This window comes from Muntiacus reevesi, chromosome 1 (genome assembly GCF_963930625.1).
Source record: "Muntiacus reevesi chromosome 1, mMunRee1.1, whole genome shotgun sequence".
Lineage (NCBI taxonomy): Eukaryota > Metazoa > Chordata > Mammalia > Artiodactyla > Cervidae > Muntiacus > Muntiacus reevesi.
The window spans coordinates 263,396,656-263,423,634 of NC_089249.1; the positions used below are offsets into that span (position 1 = coordinate 263,396,656).

The 26,979-nt window shown below is 38.0% G+C and overlaps 1 protein-coding gene across 2 annotated transcripts; it reads right to left on the bottom strand.

Moving 5' to 3' along the window:
• Positions 1-204: 204 nt before the first annotated feature.
• Positions 205-25,129, bottom strand: CCNH (cyclin H). Of its 2 annotated transcripts, none has more exons than XM_065937046.1 (9): positions 24,883-25,129; positions 22,881-23,003; positions 14,318-14,391; positions 13,129-13,339; positions 9,797-9,960; positions 6,564-6,634; positions 3,899-4,010; positions 1,041-1,101; positions 205-312 (listed from the first exon to the last, which is right to left on the bottom strand). In XM_065937046.1, exons 1-9 carry the CDS (start codon positions 24,997-24,999, stop codon positions 298-300), a joined length of 948 nt encoding a protein of 315 aa, XP_065793118.1. In that variant the 5' UTR covers positions 25,000-25,129; the 3' UTR covers positions 205-297. The 2 variants fall into 2 exon arrangements, with proteins under 2 accessions (XP_065793118.1, XP_065785714.1); XM_065929642.1 differs by having other exon boundaries at positions 205-486.
• Between the last annotated feature and the right edge of the window lie 1,850 nt (positions 25,130-26,979).

Genomic DNA, 26,979 nt, shown 5'->3' on the forward strand with positions numbered 1-26,979 from the left:
TAAGAATTTCTTTAACCCCATTTTCTAGCCAAAAAAACTGACCATCATAATTTGGTTCCAACTCTAGAAACTAAGATCACAGTCAACTAATTAAATGCTATAACAACCAACATTCCTTAGCACCTATAAAACTACTAAGTTTGGTTTTTTTGTGGTATCTTTTTAATAAACATGTTAGATTATGACACTTTATATAAAACAACATTGGCAAATTATAGCTTTAATTAGATATCAGTCATGATGGGGTAAGATTACCCAAACCTGGTGTTACTCTGGCTCCTTTGAAGATGTTTTATTTCACATAAAGCTACCCTGAAAGGAAAAAATTTTAAATAACATAAATAGAAAAGTTTAATATATTTTCATGCTTTCACAAATAAAGCTAAATGCCAGACATGCTTCATCCGTCTGATGATTAGTTAGCACTGACAAATCAATTTCAAATGGCTAGAGAGAATCTACCAGGTCATCGTCAGTCCATTCTTCCTAAGAAGGAAAGGAAAATGTCATAAGGATAACAGTATACTGAAGCATAACCAGTATTGTTTACCTTCTTGCCTCTCTTTAGGAAAATGTTCTTTTGCTATGTTGATTTATAAGGTAAATAAATCAAGAAAATTTGTGGCGGTTTAACCTTATAATAATATGATGTGGTCTTACCAGGTTAGCCTAGTGACAGGAATAAACGTTACAGTTGTGATGTTCTGGGTCTGATTATTCATTTTTATCTGACTTGACATGTACAATTCTCTTAAAACAAGGGTAGGAAAAGACTCCTTGAAGATCAAGACGTATATCGACTACCTTCTATAACCTTAGGAAGGACTCTTCATCAAGTAACTATTGTACTACTTCAGAACACGCCAAGACAGAAGTGAGAAAAATTCCTCCAATAATGGCCAAGGTTAATAAAGGATACAAAAGAAAGCTTTCCAGTACCTTTCTCCATAATGCTTGTACTTTAGAACAGTAAAACCTTAACATTATGGTTGTACCAGAATATACAACAGTAATTTACATTTTCCCTTTGGAGAACATACCTCCTCATGTTTGGATTTCTTTGAAACATAATCATCATCTTCATAACCTTTTCTCTTCTTCCTGCAATTAAGCAGCCATCAGTAAGCAATCCAATATGGGCAACAGAATAAGTTAACAAGGCTATGAGATATTTACTGAAGACCAAAGCCTGGATAAATGGAAAGAGGTGAAAAATTCGGATAGGAAAACTCTCTTCCAAATTACTCTTTGAATTCAATGCAATTCTAGTTACAGTCCAAAAACAATACTTTTCATGGAGCTTATCAAGCCAAACTCTGATGTGGGAAACATTAGCAAAAGAATCTGATTGTCCTTCTCTTGTCCTTAAAAGTGTGGCACAGTTGTCCCTGGAACCAGTTTCCCTCAGATATCAAGGAACCCCGGAATACCAAAATCCTCACATTGTCAAGTCCCTTATATAAAATGGCAATGGTCCAGCGGTGCTCTGCATCCAGAGGGCTGATTGTATCAGCAAAGAATCACAGAGATCAATGATCAGACAGGCAAGAAACAAAGTATATACAGGGATTTAATCTGTAATAAATGAGTATTTAAAATAAGAGAAAATCAAGAGATTTTTAAATGAACAAAAGTTTTAATATTATGAGATTTCTACCTCAGACCAGGCACAAATAGTTTGTAAATGGATTTTACAGCTGAACAAAAGGCAAAATAATAATTTAGGGTAAGAAAAGGTGTTTAGATGTTAAGAGTGTAAAGCAAAAGACATGTTGCCTACATCACAAAGTGAAAGGAACAACGGAAGAAAATAGTTTCAAAAACTACAAGAAAGTGACACCAGGAAATGGAGTAGGGCTTATAATTATGCAATATAGAAGACATGCAAATGATTCTTGGACATAGAAGTATCAATGCCTCAAAGTAAAAGGGGAAATGAAAACTAAAAGATGATACTATTTTCTTTTTTGCCCAGACTGGCAACAGTTAAAGACTGACAGTATTAAATGTTGTACAATTTATATGAAAACAGTGGGAAATTATTTCTTGTGCACAGACATAGAGAAAAGCTTGGCAGAGGTAAATGCCTCTCAGGTCACAACTGGGACTGGGGTTTGCTCAAGGAGAACTTTGGTTTACCTGCATTAACTGGCTTTAATAGTGATAATATAGTACTTGTACACTGAAAAAAAGTAAAATAATCTGAAAGTCCAAGGAAAAACATTTTACCCCAAAGCAATGCTTGTAAGTGTGGGTCCATGGACCGATGGTGCTGGTCCACGAACAATCTCCAGTGTGCAATAAGTACAGAAACTGAGTGTATGTCTAGAAACTTTATAGCAATTTGATAGAATAATTTATGACTGTTAAATCTAATAAAATTTAAGCTTATCTTTATGTGTTTTTTTTCTTTTTTTAGTAATTGGTAACAGTTTACAAAACATCTGTAATGGGCTAGAAATAAAACCAACAGTCCCTTCCAGACTGTTTGAGAAGCACCACTTAAGTACTAATGCAAGATTTGACTGACACGGTGCAAAGCAGATGGTCACCTGGAATAAGATGTAAATTCTAGCAATTAAGAATTTTCTATTACAGTCTATTACATAGCTGCAAGAGTTAACAATTCAATGGTTGGCAAAATTTCCTTTAAAAAGACCAGACTGTAAGTATTTTAGGCATGTAGGCCATGCAGTTTCCATCACAACTACCCAACTCTTCTGTTATTGTGTGACAGCCATAGACAATAATGCGAACTAGTGGGTGTACCTATGGCCCAAGAAAACTTTACCTGTAAACAGGTACTGGCCCAGATTTGGCATATGGGCTATTGTGTGGCAAGCCCTGCTTGAAGCCTGTGTCAAAATCAACGTGAAAAGATTATCAATCAGTGCTGTGATGCTTTTCAGTAGTCACCATTTTTCTTAACTTCTCTGTAACCATTCCTTCCTTCTAGTCACCACAGAAACCCAGGAGTGAAACTCACCAATTTTAAATTCTGTGCTAAGCCATGTTCTGCACTTAACAGCTACAAATATAATTCTATGAGGCTCATATTTTACACACTATAACTTTAGTTAAAGAATTTGAGTAATGTGTACCTGATCTGAAGGCCTTAATGCTGTGCTGGCTTACATATTATCTGATAGTATAGAGATTATACAGATCAAAAACATTTCAAATGCACCTTGACTGTTAAGATGCCAGAGCTAATTCCCAGTAAACTTTACAGACTGCAGTCCACGGAACAGAAGTTTCACCATTCCTATTACCCTACCCAGATCTTCAACTGTTCAAACACCTAAAAGGTTTAAGTAGATATTTCAAATTGCAAAGCATAAAGAGCCCAAATACAGTGATTTTCACATTCAGCCTACAAGTCAAAAAAGCAGCATTATGGTGTTCCTTGTGGCTGCAAGAAGATACTGAACACATTAGCCTATTGATTCTGTCTTCAGCATAAAATTACCACAGAGAAAATATGCCAAGTTTCTCTACCCTAGCTAATACATGTTAAGTCTAGAATAGTGCACTTATTCTTCAGAGGAGATACCAGACCACAAAGGACCCCAAGCTTAAAAGGGCAAGAAGAGGTTCAGGAATTCCCCACAAAGACTCTGCCCCGTGGATCCCACAGAGAGCAACAGAATGGGACAGGGCCTGCAAGCGGAAGGACACATTAGTCAGAGCCGAAGCAGAATATACTACTGAAACCCAAACTCATAATTTATTATGTTGTGTTTAATCCTATTAGAAATCTCCACTCAAAAAAAGAAAATCATATTTGGGGGTAAGTCAGTTTTCCCCACATGAACAAAACTTACCAGTTAAATAATTTAAAGACTAGCTGGACACAGTAACAACTCTATTCTTGAATGGCAGTCTCACATCTACTTACGTAACTACGTTAAGCGCGAGTTCAGCAGAGTGACACCTCTCCAGCTTCTGTTTCAGAGCAGCAACTTCTTCAGGTCTCGGTGGTTCGTATTTTTTTACCAAGTTCCTCATGCCTATGTGGAGATTAATAAAAGGATTTAAACCAGGTAATAAAAAGCCCTGTTCCCCTAAGGGAGTTGAATATCTTCCCATCTAGTTTTGGGAACCAGAAACACTCCTGAAATGTGATTATTATCAGTATTAATATTGTTCCACATTAAAATCCCATGGCCACCATACTTCTTGTTCAAGTTATTATAGCCATCTGCTGCTTAGCCTGTATCATGTATGGCAAAAAGATAAACTTGCTCCACTAGTCAGTATTTTTTTTCCAATCTTAACCATGGTTACTTTTTGCTCAAGTTTTACAGGCTTTTAAAAAAAGCCCTACATGATTTAGTAAAGACATGCTTTGTCCCCTGCCACCAACCATATTCAAAACATTCTATCCTACAGATGGAGGGCTGAGAGTATACTTATTTACAAAGAAAGCCGTTATTACATGATAGGTAATGAAGGTAGGATGCTTAGCAAAAACATGTCAGCCATCCTCTGCTTTAACAAAATGCAAAATTTATACAATGAAGTATCACCAAGAAAACAAAAATGTCCTCGTTAAGCTAAAAAATTCAGTGACTTTAAAATTGCAGAAACATCCTCAACCTAGTCTATATTTAATTCAACTACAATAAACCAAAGACCATTAATCACAAGATTTATTAGGGGAATGAGAGATCCAGGGCTTGTTGTTAGCCATGTACTCTGAATGACTGACTTATTTCATAATGCAAATAAAGCAGTGTTTTCAACTAAATTAATACTTGTGACAACACCCTTAGGACAGTATCTTTGTGTGAAAACTTATGAATAAGATACCTTAATATCATTAAAGCTCTGAGTGTTAACAAGAGCTATTCTTATTATAGTAAAACAAGTGGAGTAAAATAAAGCTACTGAGAGAATTACTGTCAGTACACACACAGCACAATGTTACCTTTAAGATCTCTTCTACCTACTAAATTCCCTGATCCTAGTGTCTGGCCAAATCACACTTAGCTTTGGAAGTGAACCCTCTAGTGGTAAAACTGAAAACCTACAGTTTTATGATTCTTAAATCACAAATTCGGTTTTCTCAGATAGTCTGAAGCATCTTGACTTTCAAAACATAAAAGATGTAAGTACTCTGTCATCCAAGATCAAGATCTGCAATCTCATATTTCAGTATTTAAATTACAGATTTTATTAACAAGCACAAATGGTTTAGAAACACGCTGATTTTTAACCCTGAAGAACAGCCAGCAGCCCTGAGCACGCCGTGTGACACGGGCAGGGATGAAAACGGAGAGGACTGGCTAACCTAGCCAGTAAGTTCAGTCAGGGAACTACATTCAGGATCTTATAATAACCTATGATGGAAAAGAGTCTGAAAAAGAACACACACACACACACATATATAACTGAATCACTCTGGCATACACCTGAAACTAATCCAACTACATTTTTAAACAGTGAAAAGAAAAAAAAAAAAAACCCAAACCCTCAAGACAGTGTTTCTCGGCACCAATCGTACTGACAGCAGTTTGGGCTAGATGAGTCTTTGTCATGAAGTGCTGTGTTAGTTTCCTAAGGCTGCTATTAAAAATTACCACGAACTTAGTAAGGCTTATTAAAACAACTGGATGGATTCCCTGACAGTTCTGAAGCTCAAGAGTCTGAAATCAGTTTCACTGGGTCAAAACAAACACCAGCAGGGCTGCGCTCTCTCCGGGGACTTCTGTCCTCGCCTCTCCAAGCTGGCAGCATTCCTCAGCCGATGGCTACATTACTGTGATGTTTAGGGCTGGCATCTTCAACTCTGTCTATTCTGTCTTTACACTGCCTTCTCTGTCACACCTCCTCTGCCTTCCTCTAACAGGGACACTTGTGATCACATTTAGGCTCCATCTGGATAATCCAAGACAACGCCCTTAACTTGGTCACATCTGCAAGCACATTTTTTGTTTTTGCCATATAAAACAACAACATTCAGTTTCCAGAAATGATGACACGGCTATCTTCGAGGAGCCATTCTTCAGCCTACCAAGGGGCTGTGCTGTGAATCATAAAATACAGCAGTACCCGGACCTCCACATCCTGGATGACGGTAGCAGCCACAAACACCCCCACCCCCGAAGCTGTAACAACAAAGAATGTTCATAGATGGGGAAAAAGGAAAATACACCCCGTTAAGAATCATGGCTTTTGTGATATCAGGTAAGGAAGTGACTAGCAAATGACACACGGTAACTAATTAAAGCTAATTTATCTACAAAATAGAAATTTCAAATTTAATTAGCCTTTAGTTCCCTCAGACCTTTTTTAGTGCTCATCATATTTACATACACTTTAAAAGGACCTTGTTTTGAATCTCAACCCTTTGTGAATCTCATTAATATTTTTCACTTTCCTAAAAAGTTATGTGTAAAGACTACTTCATGTACCTTCTTTTTGTTCTTCACCTTCATGAACAATAATAAGTAAATCTAAACAATAACTTGTAATCTCAAGTTAAAATACCAGTAAGTTATTTATTTACAAAGTAGCTCTGTGATAGAAGAACATTTTATAAAGCGTTCTGTTTTACTTACTTTTCATTATATCTAGTAATTGTGACAGGGAAGTTCTGTTCTCCTTGAGCATAAGACTTTCTGATAAATAACTGGAAAAATGAGGGAAAAAAAGTTTTAATCTATTGCACACATCTTGAGAAAATATGACATCATAAATTATTTTTCTTCAAGTTCTTTTCTTCATCAAGGTGAATTTTTTAATAAATTTACTTGAAAACTGTTAAATAACAATACTTTGAACTTTACTAAAACTATAATCTCTCTTACAGTCTTAAGAGTCTACTACAACTTGTACTAGGTTAAAAATGCTTAATATTCAAGTTAATTTATTTAACTTCCATAATATGTTCAGAGAGAAAATGATATGAAAATAATCGTAGCAATACTCAATAATACTTGTGATGTTAAGTGTTTAATATTTAAACCCTATCAGTCGAACTTCACTTTACAAGTGAGGAATCTGAGTCACAGGGACAGACAAGTCATGAATTAAAGTCAGGGCGTAGCAGAACTGGAACGTGGCTCTGGTAAGGATTCTCTCCCCTCTTGTTGTCAAGTCCATGTTAACTATAATTGCTCCTCTTGAGACAAACAGGTATTCCTGATAACCAGTAAGAATATCACCCCATGCTTGACAAATCTATTACATCTTTTTTGCATCAAATCCAAATCAAAGGTGTTAATACTGGGCTGGCCAAAAGGTTTGTTTGGGACATCTTATGAAAAACCCGAGCGAACCTTTTGGCCAACCCCATAGTATTCCTTAAATGGACTTACAGCCCAGTTAACTGTTTTCCTGGAACCAATGATAGTATTTCTATATTTATAGCTTTAGTCACGCTGAGGTTTTATATACTTGAACCTGATCTATATTTAGTAACAGCCCAAGTGAACAGATTCTCAAAGTGATCTTTGAGAATAATCTTTCAAACATGAATGTAATAAAAACTGTTAATTTTTCTCTTAGGTGAAATACAGTTACAAAATTTAGGACAATTTTTAAAGAAATATTGTTGCTATATGTCTTTTAAGCTATCAAAATTAATTAAATTATATTACAAAATTTTGATGACTACTTTTGCTATTATATTGTCTTCATCCAGTGTGGGAACCCATTTAGTAACTCCCTTAATAGCTAATAATTTCTAGCTTTCAGTAATTCAAAATAACAATTAGTTTTTTCCTTTTCCTTTCACACTTCTGCCCTCTTTTTTTGTTTCTCTTCATTACCTAAAAAGTCAAACTAGGAGATGTGAAGTAAAGCTTTAAATCCAATGAAAAAGAAGAAACCCCAAACCAACAACAGAATATTCCATAAGTAATTATCTTAAAACATCAGTCAGAATATAACAACAGCACAAAGGCTTCCCCCTTTTGAAATCAGTAATCAACATAAAAGAAATTTCCATGTATCCCCAAAGTTGGAAAGGAAGTCATAAGTTAAAAATGATTTGAAAGCATCTTCTCAAAGGAAAAAATGCCCAAATGTCTATAGTCTCTGGGAATGCAACAAAAGTGTATTTAATTTGTAGTGAGCCCAAGGTACTATGGGCTTCCCTGGTGGCTCAGATGGTAAAGAATCTGCCTGCAATGCAGGAGACTGGGGTTCGATCCCTGGATTGGGAAGATCTCCAGGAGAAGGGAATGGCTACCCACTCTAGTATTCCTTCCTGGAGAATTCCATGGACAGAGGAGCCTGGTGGGCTACAGTCCAAGGGGTTCCAAAGAGTTGGACAAGACTGAGCGACTAACACTTTCAATGTTCAAAGTACTATAATTTCACTTCCACCTGCCTATCTGAAATTATAACTAAATTTCTAAGATGAAATAAACTCTAATTTAGACCTTAGGATCCTTCATCCTTCTCTATTGATGTAAGAAAAATCTTACCACTGAAAAATTAGCATATAAACTGCATAAGATACAATGCTTAAAGAGATTAAGTAAACAACTGATTATCTGAATTGTGGAAACTTTCTTCCCTTACCCTACGGAAGCTCCACACTTGCAAAAAAATTCATAGTATCAATCTGTATGGCCATCCTCCCTAACTAGAGCAAGGATAGCTTGTTCAGTCCTAAATTTCTACAGTGTAGTAGATTGCATGATATATAGAAGGCAATGTGGGGGGAGGAAAAACCTTCACAAAGGTTTGCTTAGTAAATAAATGAAGGTATAGATAGCTTTGGGATTAAATGTATATATTAATATAAAATTGATGACTTCTGTTTATAGACAAGAGGCATACCATAAATTAAACAAAATATAAACCCACAATCCCTTATCTTGATTTTGAAATTCAAAATTATTCATGTCTTAGAAAGCTAACATGGTGTATATACCATGAAATGTAAAATATTTCATGGTATATATACACTGCCCCAGTGTCTCTGAGGCTGTATCCTGTAATCAGTTATATTAATAGCTATGCAAGGAAACTTATAAATATTCCCATTCAGTTGAATAAAGACTAAATCACATCTGGTCATGTTTCCTGACACCATATCAATGGATTCTGAAATCATAGACAAGGGATTACAAACATGTAGAAAAGTTTAAATTTAGAAAGTTTTATCATCTTCCTCAGCTATTTTAGGAATGAATCAAGCAGAAGTTCAAAGGTATAAAGAAATTAAATGAGAAAGTTTAAAGTCTAACTTACAACTTGCCTGGGCTTGAGTTAATTATAAGTGAATACAATAAGTATCTGATTTAACTTCTGCACAAGATATCATTGTAAGAATCACGTGAGTTTAATTCACGTAAAGTGCTCATCACAACACAGCTCTCAGTGCGCTTACGTATCCGCTGATTCAGTCCACAGCTCACTGAAACTCATCTGGACATTCTCTAAAGCGTCACTCACTCACCAAGGCTTCACTGAATTTCATGTGCCATACATGGAGATTAATGATAAAACAAGGCAGATATATTTGCTGCACTCACACTGCTTACCAGTTCACAAAACTTCTAAATTTGCCATATATTGATAGCTGTTATCAATCTTTTGATAAAAACAGTCGATTTAATTCTACTTTGATCATAAATGGATTTTAACTCAAAAATCTTACTCAATTTTTAAATATTTCCTTTAAAGGTGATTCCAAGTATTCCCTCAGTTGTCCTCACCAATGCTCAAACATAAGAACATAAGTGCAGTCACAAAGTGAACCTTACTTAAAAACTTGGGACTCCAAAAAGGAATAAACTGAGGGACTGAGTCTGATCTAAGTTAAAACACAAAATAATACCTTTCCATAGTAATTCCTGCTCTGGATGCACTAGATAAAATGGCAGTCAGAGCAATCTGGGAAGGTGTGTATAAAAGGTGAGCATCCGTCAATGCAACTCTATTAAGAAAGTCATCAGCTGTTTTCCTCAAAATCTCTGGATTCTCCAACAGGGGATAGCGAGTCTAGAAAGAGAGTTTGCAAATGTTATCACTGCTGAGGGTTTAATGGAGTAATAACAAGACAAAAATATTTATATAAACCAGAAAGTGCTTAACACGGAACACTTTTATATGTGTAGCTCCTGTAAGACACATTTAGAAACCAAAGCACCACTTCATTTTGATTGGAAATTCTTTCTACCAGAAGTTTACTTTTTGGAAGCAAATGGAAATGAACCTTGGTTTGATTATAGAATTATTTTCAGTATATGCCTAAGATATATGCTCTGTCAGTCACGTCCAACTCTCTGCCACTCCATGAACTGCAGCCTGCCAGGCTACTCTGTCCGTGAATTTCCCAGGCAAGAACACTGGAGTGGGCTGCCGTTTCCTCCGTGAGGGGATCTCCCCGACCCAGGGATCGAACCTGCGTCTCCTGCCTCTCCTGCACTGGCAGGCAGATTCTTTACCACTGAGCCACCTGATGATCCCCTATTTTCTAACAATTTCTACCTAATGAACCCTAATCTTAAACCCTCAGATATATTTCAGATATCCACATTCAAGTCCCAAAGCAGTCAGAAATCTTATACTCTGAAACAAGACAGTCAGAGTCAGTTGTGCAGTCAGACCCAGGTCTTGTCATTATCCCCGAATGCCTGCCCTGATATTACAAACCCAACATTCTACTCCGACCACAGCGCTCCCTTTCCCAGGACCCACTGCGTCACAGTTGTTCTCTGACTTCCTCCTCAGAACCTCTGGTTCCTTATCCCTCTACTTGCTCCTACTCACCAGTGTCCACTGGTTCTAATATTCCTCTTTAATTCCCTGCCCTAGTACGCTGCCAACATATCTCCAGCAAAACAGCAATAGCAGTCAAACTCAACCAACCTTCTTTTCAACTGTACCCAGATTTCTGGGTGCTGCTAAAGAAAACAATACAACCAAGAGGTCCGGAAATACTCATATAAATTCAAGTTCTCTGACCTCAAAACGGCTCTCAACACTGCCTAGCTATGATGATAATATTCCATTGAAAATGTGTTCTCCCCGTTTTTGGTGATTAAACACTTTCCACCTGACTCAATGTCTTTGATAATTCTCAGAAACTTCACTGCTCTCAGAAAATGAACTTTGCTGATAACAAAGACAGTATTTCCTGCTACAGTCAGATCCCCAGGCATAACATTATCCTTCCCTATGTTTTCCTCTTTTCCTCCATTAAGAGAGACAGCCAATTCTTCTACCTTGCTTCAAAATCCCATGTCAGGCCCTTTTACCACACTTCAAAGAAAACTCTAAGTTACATATATTCAGTTACGTTTTACTAGTTCTCTGCATCAGTTTCTACACAAAACACAACAAAAAACTGTTCCTTTCTTCTAGCAGTTCCCCCATCTTCTCAATCATCCCACCTTCTTTTTCCACTTCAAAGACAAGCAATTTAATCCAAGATATGGATAAATTTTCTCACCTTTGATTTATTCCCCAACCAGCTCCAATCTGCTTTCTTCTTCCACACTCCACAAAGACTAATTTTACCAAGATCACAAATCACCTTTGGCACTAACTCCAGGAAATGTCAACTTTTACTCTGTCTGAATTCTGAGCAGGTTTGGAGAGCTGTCCCTGATCATATTATAAAAGCATTCTACTTCTCTAAAAGTCCTACCTCTCTGGATATTCTTCAGTCTTCTTGTTTTTCTCTAGCTACCCTTTAAATAGTTCTTATGACCAATCCACTTGAAATCTTCCTGGGGCAATCATGCCCAAATCTATACCTCCTGCCTACCCATCTTCTGACCTCCAGACACATCTACCAACAATCTACCTGTATCAATCACAAACAATCTACCTGTATCAGACACAAACTACCTGTATCATAACTGAGCCACCATCTACCTATATGCTCAGGCCAGAAAACGGGATTCTCCCACTGTCTTCACTCTGTATATGCAATCACTCTTCAAGCTCTACCAACTCTGCCTGTCTCCCAAGCCCAAGAAGCTCTCTCTGTACCCAGTGTCACCATGTGAGTCAAACCAACCATCTTCTGTCTGAACTACTGTTACTGGGATCCCTCCATCCATCCAAATACATTCTCCTCATTATGCCTGACATATAATACAGATGTGAAATAAATACCTGGTACAGACTGATACATGAGCTTGCCAACATGTTTTTTAAAGCTGCAGACCTAATCATGCCACTCTTCAGGCTTGAACCCTTCACTGGCTTCCTGTCACTCTATTCAAAATCTGTAATGTTACTTCCACAGTCTAGACTGCCTTCCACTCAGGCAGACACCCCCATCTCTCTCTCAGTTCTGTTTAGGTTCTTTAGTGCACCATGGTTTTTAAAAACTGAGCCAAAGAAGTCTCTGAGCAGGATGCTCTTCCACCACCCAGTCCCTACTCTTGCTTCGAGTTGCACTTTCTCAGAACTGTCTCCTCTTCCTCTCATCTGCCACCTCCTTCTAAAGCACCCTGTGTCTCCCCTTCTGTTAACACTTAGCACACTGAATATATGATACTGTCTTTCTCATGAGACTATAAGGCCTAGCAAGTTGAGGCTGTTCCTGTCTAGTTCTTGACTAACCCTTAAGCACCATGTTTGGCATACAGAAAGCACCCACATTTTGCCACTCAAGAGAAATGAACGAGTTTCTGACTTCTATTTACTTAACTCACACCATTCAAGCCCTTCTTCAGGACCAAAACAAAACAACTTTAGTTGCTTTTGTTAGTGTTCTGACAAAACATTTTATTTACTGTTACTTTTGATGCTTACGTATTGATTTTAGTTCACAAGGTCCTAAAAATAGAAGTCACTTAGCAATCTTCTAGTTTAAAATGAAGTCTTTTGTATCTAAGGCAGTATACTTGAGTTAGAAGAGTTAAGCCTTTAAAAGTGTTGCTATAAAGACACAGTGGTCTTCATTATGGCCCCTGGGTTGGTATTTGCAAATCTATTGAATCAGCAGCTCTGGGACCAGTCTGACAGTCTCAGTTAATACGCCCTCCAGGTGATTCTGAAGCACCAAAGAGAACTACTGCCCTAGGAGTCCAGGCCAAGCTCGTATTTTAGTTAAGCCCATTAGGATCATTATGAATTATAGCAAAATTTTGATTCTTTTAACAATAGCAAAGGAGTTCACTCTACCACTTTACTTTACATCAGCAAGATTACCTTTAAATCAATGAGAAAGCCCTCAAAGGGTCTATAAGGATTGTGAACAATAAGGTGGAAATTAAGTTGCTGTATAAGAAGCAGTTCATATTCCAGAATCTGTTCCAGTGCTTTCTCTTGTCCAAGAGGGCTCTCCCGCAGATTTCCAACAAATTGGGGACTAGATACATTGAATTCATCTACTTTGCAAGCCAGAAATGCGCAAGTGAGCCTAGAGGAGAAAGTAAGGGGAGGAATATGTATAAAATAACAAAGCATTTCTAAAAGTATGTTCTTACACTGCCTAGTATTCACAAATGACCATACTAAACATCTTTGGAAACTGGTTAAAAAACTAAAGTTTCCTGTTTACAATCTTTTTATTCATAAGGCGACTAAAGTTCTAGGTTGAACTGTATAATAGTGACACAGCATTCAATCATTAACTTAATGGCAATTTAGCCTAAATATCTGGGAAAACAATAGGAATAAGAGAACTCAGCAGCATGAAAAACAAATAGAAAGGGGTAAAAAAAAGCACATACATAAGTACATATGGGCCTGGGAAGAAAGTTACGTCAGAGAAACATTATGACAAGCCATCAGTGGAAGTCTCTAAGGCCTTTTAAGTAGAGGGTTATTACCTCAAGAACAAACCTATTAAACTCTCATGGCTGCTATGTATATTTTAAGAGTGAGAAAGATTACCACAAAAACCAATATGGGACGTACCAAGGGCCTGACCAAGACTGGTAGAAATGGGGATAGAAAAGAAGAAATATACAGGAACAGTATGATTGACAGCAAGTTTTTGCTACGTTTCATACTAATTTCATCTTTATTTTTAATGATAAGCATAGTGCTTAGCAGAGACCAGAAACAACAGATCTGTGTTCAAGCGAAAAGAATATGGAACTATAGGACTTGTAAATTTGTAGAGAAAGAGGAGTTACTATAAATGATTCTCAGAGCAACTGAGTGAAGAAAGGTTCCACTGACAGAAAGATATTAGGGTAGTTAATTTGAGAGAAATAGAATGTGAATTTGGACAAATGCCAATACAGATGTCATCAGAATTAGAGGGATCAATCTTAAGTTCAGAACAGAATACAAGTATAAATTACCCTTTATTAGGAAGTCATTTTCACACACATACATGGTCACGTAGTGAAAAAGTATTCTTAAGTGAAAATCAATAAATTATACTTACATTATTATCCGGGGGTGATATTCCATTACTGAGTTGTTAAGATAAAAGCGCTTGAAATACATACAAGCTGTACCCTAAGATTAAAAATATACATGCTATCAGAAACTATTCACACATACAAGTTGTTCTGTATTAAAAAAAAAAAAAACTTATTTATGCAAATATTCCTTTAAAAAAGTCACTGGTAAAAAATACCAAAACTTATTTTTTCTTAACTCAAAATAAACTGTGATAAATTACTACAGAAAAGCCACAGCCAAAAGACCTTCTGTTGTCCTTCCCCACCTACTTTGGGTCAGCATTCTTGTGGTCACTGACTTCAATTAAAAACTGTATGGTGGTTTTATACAACAACAGGCTCCCCATTCCAGTATTCATGGAATTCCCTGGAGGCTCAGATGGTGAAGAATCCGCCTGCAATGCGGGAAACCTGGGTTTGATCTCTGGGTCGGGAAGATCCCCTGGAGGAAGGCATGGCAACCCCCTCCAGTCCTCTTGCCTGGAGAAGCCCCATGGACAGAGGAGCCTGGCAGGCTACAGTTCACGGAGTCACAAAGAGTTGGAAATGACTGAGCGACTAAGTATACACATATACTTGTATAATGTATACAAATGATCAAAGCTTAACCAGTCAATCTTATAAAAAATTGATAGAATAACATTGTTAGAGCAATGAGTCTTCTTTTTAAATCCACTCTAGATCTGTGATCTAACCGTGATCACTGCTGCCAAACCAAACAATATAAGCAGCACCTACCATTTACTGACTGCATCCCATGTGCCACACTTTGTGCCAAATACAAAACTATCACTTTATTTTAATTCTTACAACAATGTGGCGAAGTGTTGCTATCTCTACAGACAAAGAAACTGATATCAATGAGGTTAACTGACTTGCTCAAGATCACACATCTAACAAGGAACAGGGATGTTTTCAACCAAAGTCTGCCTGTACTTTTAACCACTAGTTCATTTGGCTAGAACCAATGAAATAAATATCTATTTTAGAATGGAAAAGATATATTTAAGTACTTCTGATGTTTAGTCATTTTATATGAGACAAACATCAAAACTATCAGTTACAAAAAATAGTTATATAAAGGCAAATTCCACAAAGAAGTTTATTCAAGGATTCAGTTTCTTCATCTGAAAAGATCACGTAAACCTACTGCCTCATGTTATAGTTTTCTTATTAGAAAAGACTAGGGTCAAATCTGGAGATGGAAACGAAGCACATCTAGAATTTTACATGAATCTGATCTCAAGATAAAAGTCAGATTAAAAAAAGAAAATACTATGAATACTTTTGGACTATATTTTCAATATACTTCATTTATCAACTTTAAAAATGGAGATTATTTACTAGGAGCTTATTCTTTTGTGAGTCATAGATTAGTCACTCAGTTTAACTTTAAAATGTATGATCTACTTTCAGTTAAGACTTTCATATTTGATATCCACAACAAATCTGTGAGATAATATGGAGAAAATAATTTATATGCATCCCTTTTTTAATCTTGCAGCTTCTAAATTTCAGTTTATTTTCTATCAACAAGAACACACATATCTAGATGGGAAAACAAAATAATACCCCAGTAGAATAAGTGAAGTGAAGACACGCAATCTACCTGTAAGAATTCAGACTAAGGATGGTAGAGATAGATGATCCAAGAACTCAGAAAAAGAAAAGGCACAGATTAAGAAGATAAAAGAAATGTTTAACAAAGAGTGAGGAAATATAAAGGACCAACAGAGATGACCAATATCTTAACTCAAATAAAAAATACATTAGAACTCTACCCAGCAAGGCTCTCATTCAGAATTCAACAGAGAAATCAAAAGCTTTATAGATAACCAAAAGCTAAGAGAATTTAGCACCACCAAACCAGTTTTATAACAGATGCCAAAGGAACTTCTCTAGGTGGAAAAGAAACTGCCACAACTAGAAACAAGAAAACTACAAATGGGAAAGCTTTTATATACCAGTAAAGGCATATATACAGTAAAGGCAGGAAATCGTCCATACACACAGTAGCAACTGTGAGGAGAGTACAAATGCAGGATACTGAAAATGCATTCGAAACTAAGAGACCTGAAACTTTAAACAATCTTGTGTACATTTACACACACACACTCACACACAGGCTTCCAAGGTGGCTCAGTGGTGAAGAACCCACCTGCCAATGCAGGAGACACTGGTTCAATCTCTGGGTCAGGAAGATTCCTTAGGGAAGGAAACGGAAACTCACTCCAGTATTCTTGCCAGGGGAAATCTCATGGGCAAAAGAGTCTGGCAGGCTATAGTCCATGGGGTCACAAGAGTCGGACATGACTTAGAGACAAAAGCAACTATATATACATATATATAAATCAAATCCTCACGGTAACTGCAAACCAAAATCTACTATACACACACACAAAAGAAAAAGGAATCCAAACAAATAACAATGAACAAAACGGCAATAAGAACATACACATTGATAATTACCTTAAGTGTAAATGGATTAAATGCCCCAACCAAAAGACATAGAGCGATTGAAGTAAGACCCATATATGTACTGTCTACAAGAGACCCACTTCAGATCTAGGGACACATACAAACTGAAAATGAGGGAATGAAAAAAGATTCCATGAAAATGGCAATCAAGAAAGCTAGAGTACTGAGACTCATATCAGACAAAACAGACTAAAATAAAGACTGTTGCAACAGATTCAAAAAGGACACTATACATGATGGTCAATCCACAAAGATACAACAACTGTAAATACATTTGCATCCTGCATAGGAGCTCCTCAAACATAAGGCAAATGCTAACGGCCAAAAAAGGAGAAAAGGACAGTAACACAGTAATATTGGGGAACTTAAACACCCTAGACAGAATATTAAAAAGCAGAGACATTACTTTGTCAACAAAGGTCCATCTAGTCAAGGCTATGGTTTTTCCAGTAGTCACGTATGGATGTGAGAGTTGGAATGTAAAGAAAGCTGAGCACCGAAGAATTGATGCTTTTGAACTGTGGTGCTGGAAAAGACTCTTGAGAGTCCCTTGGACTGCAAGGAGATCCACCTGGTCCATCCTAAAGGAGATCAGTCCTGGGTGTTCATTGAACACTGATTGAAGGATTGATGTTGAAGCTGAAACTCCAATACTTTGGCCACCTGATGCGAAGAGCTGACTCATCTGAAAAGACCCTGATGCTGGGAAAGATTGAGGGCAGGAGAAGAAGGAGATGACAGAGAATAAGATGGTTGGATGGCATCACTGACTCAGTGGACATGAGTTTGGATGAACTCCGGGAGTTGGTGATGGGACAGGGAGGCCTGGTGTGCTGTGGTTCATAGGGTCGCAAAGAGTCGGACACGACTGAGTGACTGAACTGAACTAAACACCCTACTTACATCAACAGACAGATCATTCAGAGAAAACCAATAAGGAAACTCAGGCTTTAAATGACACATTAAGCCAGATGGGAAACATTCAAGTGCACAGGGTCCACTCGGACAGATCATGTAGGCCATAAAGCAAGCCTTGACAAACTTTAAAAAACTGAAATCACACCAAGCATCTTTTCCAACCACAATGCTATGACATTAGAAATAAACCACAAGAAAAAACTGTAAAAAACACAAACACTTGGAGGCTAAAAATACGCTACTAAACAACAAATGGATCGCTGAGGAAATCAAAGAGGAAATCTAATTCCTAGGAACAAATGAAAACCAAAGCAGAGCAATCCAAAATCTTTAGGATGCAGTAAAAGCAGTTATACAAGGGAGGTTTATAGAAATATAGTTTTACCTCAGGAAATAAGAAAAATCTCAAGCAACCTAAGCTTACTCTTAAAGCAACTAGAGAAAAAAGAACAAATAAAACCCAAAGTTAGCAAAAAGAAGGAAATCACAAAGATCAGGGCAGAAATAAATGAAATTAGACATGAAGAAAATAATAAAAAAAATACCAATGAAACTAAAAGCTAGTTCTTGGAAAAGATAAGCAAAATTGACAAACCTTTAGCCAAACCCACCATCAAGAAAAACAGGAGAGGGCTCAAATAAATAATGAAAAAGGAGAAGTTACAATGGATACCACGGAAATACCAAGGATCACAAGAGACTTGTACAAGCAACTATATGCCAATAAAACGAAAAACCTAGAAGAAATGGACAAATTCTTTGAAATGCAAATCTCTCAAAACTGAACCAGGAGAAAATGGAAAATATGGACAGAATTCTAAGCACTGAAATAGAAACTATCTCAGTTAAAAAATAAAAACTATTTCAGTTATAAAAGTCCAGGACTAGATGACTTCATGGGTAAATGCAATCAAACATTTAAAGCAAGAGTCCCCAACCTCTGGGATCCAATGCCTGATGATCTGAGGCGGAACTGTTGTAGTAATAATAGAAATGAAGCACACAATAAATGTAATGTGCTTGAAATCACCCCAAAACCATCCCCATCCCACCCCTCCAGGTCCACTGAAAAACTGTCTTCCACAAAAACAGTCCCTGGTGCCAAAAAGGTTGGGGACTACTGATAAAGAGAATAGTTTAGAGATTACTTAACACCCATCCTTCTGAAACCCTTCCAAAAACTGCAAAGGGAGAAACATTCGCAAACTCATTCTATGAAGCCACCATCACCCAGAGGCCAAAACCAGACTGATAACACAAAATAAAATTACAGACTAGGATCACTCATGAACATAGATGCAAAAATCCTCCACAAAATACTAGCAAACTGAATTGAACAATACATTAAAAGGGTCATCCACAAGGGCTTCCTTGGTGGCTCTGTGGGAGAGAATCTACCTAGTAATGCAGGAGACACAGGCTCAATCCCTGGTCCGAGAAGACCCACGTGCTGTGGAGCAACTAAACCCAGGTGCTCTAGAGTCCAGGATCCACAACTACTGAGCTCATGTGTCACAACTACTGAAGCCCACAAGCCCTAAGGCCGATGCTCTGCAACATGGGGTGCCACCGCAATGATAACAGCTAGAGAAAAGCCCGTGCAGCAATGAAGACTGAGCAGAGCCAGATGATCACACACCATGATCAAGTGGCATTCTTCTTAGGCTACAAGTATTTTTCAATATCTACAAATTAATTAGAGTGATGTACCACATTAACATGGGCTTCCCTGGTGGCTCAGAGGTTAAAGTGTCTGCCTGCAATGCGAGAGACCTGGGTTCGATCCCTGGGTTGGGAAGATCCCCTGGAGAAGGAAATGGCAAAGTGAAGAATAAAATCTATATGATCATCTCAAAAGACACAGAAAAAACCTGACAACATCCAACACCATTTATGATTAATACTTTCCAGAAAGTGCATAAAGAGAACCTACATCAACATAGTCAAGGCCCTACATAACAAACCCACAGCAACATCATGCTCAATAGTGAAAAGCTGAAAGCATTTCCTCTGTCATCAGAAACAAGACAAGGATGTCCACTCTCAACATTCTTACTCAGCATAGTTTTGGAAGTCCTAACCACAGCAATCAGAGAGGAAAAAGAAGCAAAAGGAATCCAAAAAAAAAAAAAAAAACTGTCACTGATGGCAGATGATATTATACTAAACATTGAAAATCCTTAAGATGTTACCATAAAACTACCAAAGCTCATCAGTGAATTCTGTACAGTTGTAGGATATAAAATTAATACACAGAAATCTCTTGCATTTCTATATACAAATGAAAGATCAGAAACAAATATTAAGGAAACAATTCCATTTTTGATCACATCACAAAGAATAAAATACCTATGAATAAACCCACCTGAGGAGGCAGAAGACCTGTACTCTAAAAACTGTTATACTCTGATGAAAGAAATCAAAGATGACAAAAACAGATGGAAAGATATACCAGATTCCTGATGGAAAGAATCAACACTGTCAAAATAACTATATCACCCAAGGCAATCTACAGAGTCAGTGCAATCCCTGTCAAATCACCAGTGGCAGTTTTTGTGAATCTAAAACTAAAAAATCTTAAAATCTGTATGGAAATACAAAAGACCCCGAAAAGCCATACCAATCTTGAGACAGAAAAACAGAGCTGGAGGAATAGGCTCCCTGACTTATGACTATACTATTAAGATACAATAATTAATATAGTATGGTACTGGCAAACTATTACAATCTGCCTGCAATGCAGGAGACCTCGGTTTGATTTCTGGGTCAGGAAGATCCACTGGAGAAGGAATAGGCTTTCCACTCCAGTATTCTTGGGCTTTCCTCCTGGCTCAGGCAGTAAAGAATCCACTTTCCCTCCTGGCTCAGCTGATAAAGAATTCCACAGTGTGGGAAACCTGGGTTCAATCCCTGGGTTGGGAAGATCCCCTGGAGAAGGGAAGGCTACCCACTCCAGTATTCTGGCCTGGAGAATTCCATGGACTGTAAAGTACATAGGGTCACAGAGTCGGACATAACTGAGCAGCTTTTCACTGGCAAACCAATAGATTCATAGATCAATGGAACAGGATAGAAAGCAGAGAAATAAACCCATGCACTTATGGTTAATCTCAACAAAGGAGGCAAGAATATATAATGAAGAAAAGACAGTCTTCAATAAGTGCTGCTGGGAAAACTGAACAGCTACATATACAAGAATGAAATTAGAACACTCACTAACACCACATACAAAAATAAACTCAAAATGGATTCAAGACCTAACTGTGAGACCAGACATTATAAAACTCTTAGAGGAAAACAAAGGCAGAATACTCTTTGACATAAATCACTATAATATCTTTTTGGATCCACCTCCGAGGGTAATGAAAATAAACAAATGAGATCTAATTAAACTTAAAAGGTTTTTGCACAGAAAAGTAAATTATAAACAAAACAAAAGGACAACTCTCAAAATGGAAGCACTGCAAATGAAGCAACCAACAAGGGATTAATCTCTAAAATTTACAAAGAGCTCAAGTAGCTCAATTAAAAAAAAAAAAAATCAAAAAATGTGAAGAAGATATAATATAGACATTTCTCCTAAGAACACATACAGATTGCCAAAAAGCACATGAAAAGAGATGCTCTGCATGGCTAATTACTAGAAAAGTGAAAATCAAAACAATAAAGAGGTATTACTTCACACACATCAGAATGGTCATCATCAAACATTTCACAAACAATCCATGCTAGAGAGGTTGTGGAGAAAAGGGAACCCTCCTACATTGTAACTGAGAATGTAAAATGGTACAGACCCAATGGAGAACAGTAAAGGATGGCCCTTAAAAAACTAAAACTAGCACTATCATATGATCAACAATCCCACGCCTGGGCATATATCTAGAGAAAACCATACTTCAAAGATACATACACCCCCATGTTCATTGCAGCAGTATTTACAACAGTTAAGACATGAGAGCAATATAAATGTCCATCAACAGAGGAATTTATAAAGAATATGTGGTACACACATACAATGAAATATTACTCAGCCATAGTCAGGTGGCTCAGTGGTAAAGAACCGGCCTCACAATGCAGGAGACATAAAAGACGTAAGTGATATAAGAGATATGGGTTCAATTCCTGGGTCAGAAAGATCCCCTGGAGAAGAAAATGGCAACCCACTCCAGTATTCTTGCTTGGGAAATCCCATGGACAGAGGAGCCTGATGGGCTACAGTCCACGCGGTCACAAAAGAGTTGCACATGACTTAGCAACTAAACAAAAAAACCAAATATTCCATTTGTAGCAACATGAATGGACCTAAAGATTAACATACTAAGTGAAGTCAGAGAAAGACAAAATATCATATAATTTCTATGTGGAATCTAAAAAATTATACAAATGAACTTATTTACAAAATAGAAACAGACTCATAGGCTTAGAAAACAAATTTTTGATTAACAAAGGGGAAAGGTGGGGGATGAGGGATAAATTAAGTTAGGATTAAAGTATACACACTACTGTATATAGATAAACAACAAGGACCTACTGTATAACAAAGGGAACTCTAGTTAATACTCTGTGATAACCTATATGGGAAAAGAATGTGAAAAAGAATAGATATATGTATATGTATAACTAAATCACTTTGCTGAAACACAACACTGTAATCAAATATACTCCAATTTAAAAAGAGGGAGGACAGAAACAATTACAGAGACAGCATATATAAATCCAAATAGCCAAAAAGTTTTAACTACCTGTTTCTCCTCAACAATACCCTATCACAGTACAAACACAAAGAAGCACACAAGCACACACACAGACATCCGAAACAAAGACATGAGAACCCATTTCTTTCCCTATAAAATGAGAATGTCATGACATATCCAGTAGACCTCAAAATTCTTTTGATATTAAATGATTTTTGAAACACTGTGTAAGATACAACATAAGAATTCATAATTTAATGCACTTATTGAAAAATATGACAAAACAAATATTGATGCATAAATTATATATAACTAAGGTGCATTTTTGAGTAAAGTGGATAGAGAATTGAGTTAAATATTTGTAAGAGGTCACAAGTTAGCTTATAAGATTAATCTTTATAAGATCTTGTAAGTTAGTTACAGAACTTTATACTTCATTACTATTATAACTTACCACAACAGATCTTGGCATTGCTGGCTTAAACACCGAACAGAATTCCAATAATCTTTTCTCATAATATTTGCAGAGCGTTATTTCTTCATGAGGCTCAAGAAAGACTGGATCATTTGGAAGAACCTTTAGATCAAAAGTTAGAACAAAAGTTTAATAAATTAGATAATCTTAATATTTCTCTGTGCAGATTTAATTGTTTTTATCTCTAACCAAAGGGAAATGTAACTCATTTTCTCTTTATAGAATTGCTAATATTACACAAAAATAAGTTTTAAAAAATATTCAATAAACTTAAACTGTACCATAAAACTTCTCAGAATGTCAGCTGCATATTTGCTTCACTAAGGTATAAACAATCGTGGGGAGTGTGTGCATATGTTCACAAGTTTGATGTCACTTTTACAGATCAAAAGGAAGAAACCGTCAATGGTTGGAAAACTTTCAATAGCCCTTTCTCAGTCGGTTATTGAGTCACAGAGGTTGAAGTAAAAATCAAGAATCTCAAGGATAATTCTGACCCTTAACATATTACCTCTTCTGTATCTCTACAAAATTTCTACAAAATTCACTGTAGGGTTAATAAATACTATAATTTTACAACAAAAATATCTATTTGGTGCCGCTATTGGTTTAATTACAACTGCCTAAAAAGGTATGTTGAATCCTAACCTCAGTACCTCAGAATGTGAGAAAATAGGGTCTTTGCAGATACAATTAGTTAAGATGAGGTCCTACTGAAGTACAGGAGGCTTCTAATCCAATACGACTGGTAGCTTTGTAAGAAGAACATATAAAGAGACAGACACACAGGGAGAACACTCCATAAAGAAGGAGCTAGAGGCTGGAGTTGGCTGCCACAAGCGGAAAAACACCTGGGGTTACCAGAAGCTGAAGGGCAAAGGGTCTAGAAGTTGTAGAGAGCACTACTCCACCAACACCTTGATCTCACACTTCTAGCCTCCAGAACTCAAACAATAAATCCCTGTTGTGTTAAGTCACCTAGTATGGTACTGTGGCCGTCCTAAGAAACGAACACACGTGGGGCTAATTGTAGAGAGAGCGCATGGCATTACGATTCACAGAAGGACCGCTGAAACGAGACACCCCGGGCTCAAATCCTGCTCTGCCGCTTACCAGCAATATAGCCTGAGAAGTTATTCAACCTCTCTGTACTTCAGTGTCCTCATATGTAATGCGAGGATAATAACAGTATCTACCTCATGGGGTAGTTTTGAGGATTATATGAGCTAACAGTTGCCAAACATTGAAAATTTAGCACAGTAAGTACTACTCTGTACAGCACAAAAAAAAGTGATATGAAGTAAACCAGAGTTACAGGTAAAAGTAAAGCTGGAAGGGCGTGGCTAACTGACTATAGTCCAAACCTTCTGTGGTCAATTGATTTGTGCTAACGGTGTCTCAACCCCCTTCCTCTGCCCTGCCCCATCCAATCAATCCATTCCTTCCCAGAAAGCAAAGAACAGAATCTGACAAGATTAATTTCCCATTTAGAATCTTTCTAAGGTTTCCCATCTCTCCATCACAGAGTTCAAGCTACTTACTTCCGCTTACAAGTTCCCTGCCTGTGTTCTCCAGTCTTTCAGTCTGCTTCCGCCACACACGATCAAGAGCGTTCCAGAGACTAGCTCTGCGATTTCTGAACTCCTCCTTTGCACCTGTGGCTCTATCCGCCGGAAGTCCTTTCCCCATCTTCTCCACACTAGTCACTAGGAGAAACCTCCCCCCGGTACATTAGCATCCTACAAAGTGGCTTCTTCGCCTTGTTATTGACTATACAGTCCGCCGCTCGACTGAGGGGATGGACGGCCTTGTCCGTCTCCTTACCCACTGTACCTGGCAAGGTGCTCGCTGTTGATTAGATGGATAAACGCACTCCGCGCCGAGAAGGCGGGAGGGAGGTGTGAGTTAAGTCCTGGGGGAGGGGGAGACAGACAAGAGTTTACAGAGCCCGAGGCCGAAGGGCGGCAGCCCGAGCCCTCACCTTCCCGTTCGCCACCGCTTTGCATTTGAATTTGCGGTTGGCGTCGGCCCGCAACCGCGCCAGCTGCTCCTCGCTGGCGAAAGTCCAGTGCCTCTTCTGGCTACTGTTGTGGTACATCGGGAAGTCGGAGGCGAGGCCCAGGGAGTCTGTGGAGAGAAGACCGCGAACTGTACAAAACCTGAATATAAGGCACCAAGCCACCTCGGTGATCCCGCGGAAGCCAAGTCAGGACGACCCGGCGCGGGGGCGATGACGTCAATGTCACGTGATAATTCCGTTCCCAGTCGCGTTTCCGGAGCGGATTAGGAGAATGGAAGTGGGCGTGGCCCACAGACTCTGCTCCACCTTTCTGAGAGCCTGGGCCCTAGCTCCGCCCCCTCCCGACAAGATTTAAAGGAGAAGCGACCGGGAGGGCTGTTCAAAAGGGAAGTATCAATAAATTCAGGACTTGTGGAGGCTAACCTGACCAATTTAACGTGGGACAATCAGAAGTGAGGAAAAGACTTGAGAGGGTATCAACTTTTAAATAGGATGGTTCAGAGGAGGCCTCAGTAAAAAGGTGACATTTTGAGCAAAGTCTTGAAAGAGTTGGGTAGGGATAAGAATTACATGTGGAGAAGGCAATGGCAACCCACTCCAGTACTCTTGTCTGGAAAATCCCATGGGCGGAGAACCCTGGTAGGCTGCAGTCCATGGGGTCGCAAAGAGTCGGACACGACTGAGCGACTTCACTTTCACTTTTCACTCTCATGCATTGGAGAAGGAAATGGCAACCCACTCCAGTGTTCTTGCCTGGAGAATCCCAGGGACGGGGAGCCTGGTGGGCTGCCGTCTATGGGGTCGCGCAGAGTCGGACACGACTGAAGCGACTTAGCAGCAGCAGCAGCAGCAGTGATATGGGGATGACATTGGGGCAGATCAGACTGAACAGCCAAGATGGTAAAGCGGAAGTGTTCCTGGTTATTTTAAGAAAGTATGTCTGGAGCGGTACCAAATTCTTGGCCTCAGACAGACTGGAACATGATTGGAAAACTAGAAGCAGTGCGTGGGTATTACTCTTTACTGTTCTGACCCTAATGTGTCCCTGTCTTATTCTTCCTGCAGTAAATACCTAGTTTCTCTAAAATAGAGTACTACTAGAGGAAAAGAATAACATTTAAAAAATATTGTCAATCTAAATTTCACTCCCCCAAAATTCAAATACTTTTTCTTTTATATTTTAGGACTATTGAAAATTAAGATGTAAAGACAATATATTGAGGAGCAAATTCTATAAATCCATGTTCAATTCAAAATATTATATTAAATCACTGTACTGAAGGTTTGATACTATTAGGTGGTGGTGATGATGGCGATGGGGACACAAAAACGGCCATTTCACAGTCCTACCTCAGGGTCCTTAGAGTATAGTAGAATGATTATGACATGGACAAATACAGTCCCTTCTCAATGATAGTAACCTTGAGTAGGGTCCAGTAGGGAACTAGGTAATAAGACTGCTTATCCCTGCGTGCTGCTACCTGGTACTGGTGTAGGTACTACCCTTTAGTGACTTGAAACCAAAAGACCCATAGTTCATTCAGCCCCAACTAGCCACCGTTCAGTTCAAAAGGCTTAGTGTCTTTTCTGCTAACTAGGGATATGTCATCAACATAAAGGTAATTCCTGTGGCTTTTTAAAAAATCACTGTTAATTCTCCCAAAACAAATTAACAAAGAGTTGGCCTCTGTTTCAATCATTATTGGGAGTAATCTGTCACCACCTTATCCTTTTATTATACTAATTAATCAAGAGAGAAGAGAACTATTATATAAAGGATCATATGGTCATTTCCAACACAATTTTACAACAATTTAATAAGATGGAATCCTAGACCACCTGACCTGCTTCCTGAGAAACCTGTATGCAGGTCAAGAAGCAACAGTTAGAACTGAACATGGAACAACAGATGGGTTCTAAATCAGGAAAGGAGTACGTCAAGGCTGTGTATTGTCACCCTGCTTATTTAACTTCTATGCAGAGTACATCAGGCAAAATGTCAGGCTAGATGAATCACAAGGTAGAATCAAGATTGCCGGGAGAAATATCAATAACCTC

Coding starts and splice junctions, on each gene's coding strand:
- CCNH (XM_065929642.1), bottom strand. CDS start 24,999: ATGTACCACAACAGTAGCCAGAAGAGGCACTGGACTTTCGCCAGCGAG. Junction 13,340..14,317: donor TATCACCCCCGGATAATAAT/GTAAGTATAATT, acceptor TTTCTCCTCTAG/GCTCACTTGCGCATTTCTGG. Junction 9,961..13,128: donor GCTTTCTCATTGATTTAAAG/GTAATCTTGCTG, acceptor CTCTCTTTCTAG/ACTCGCTATCCCCTGTTGGA.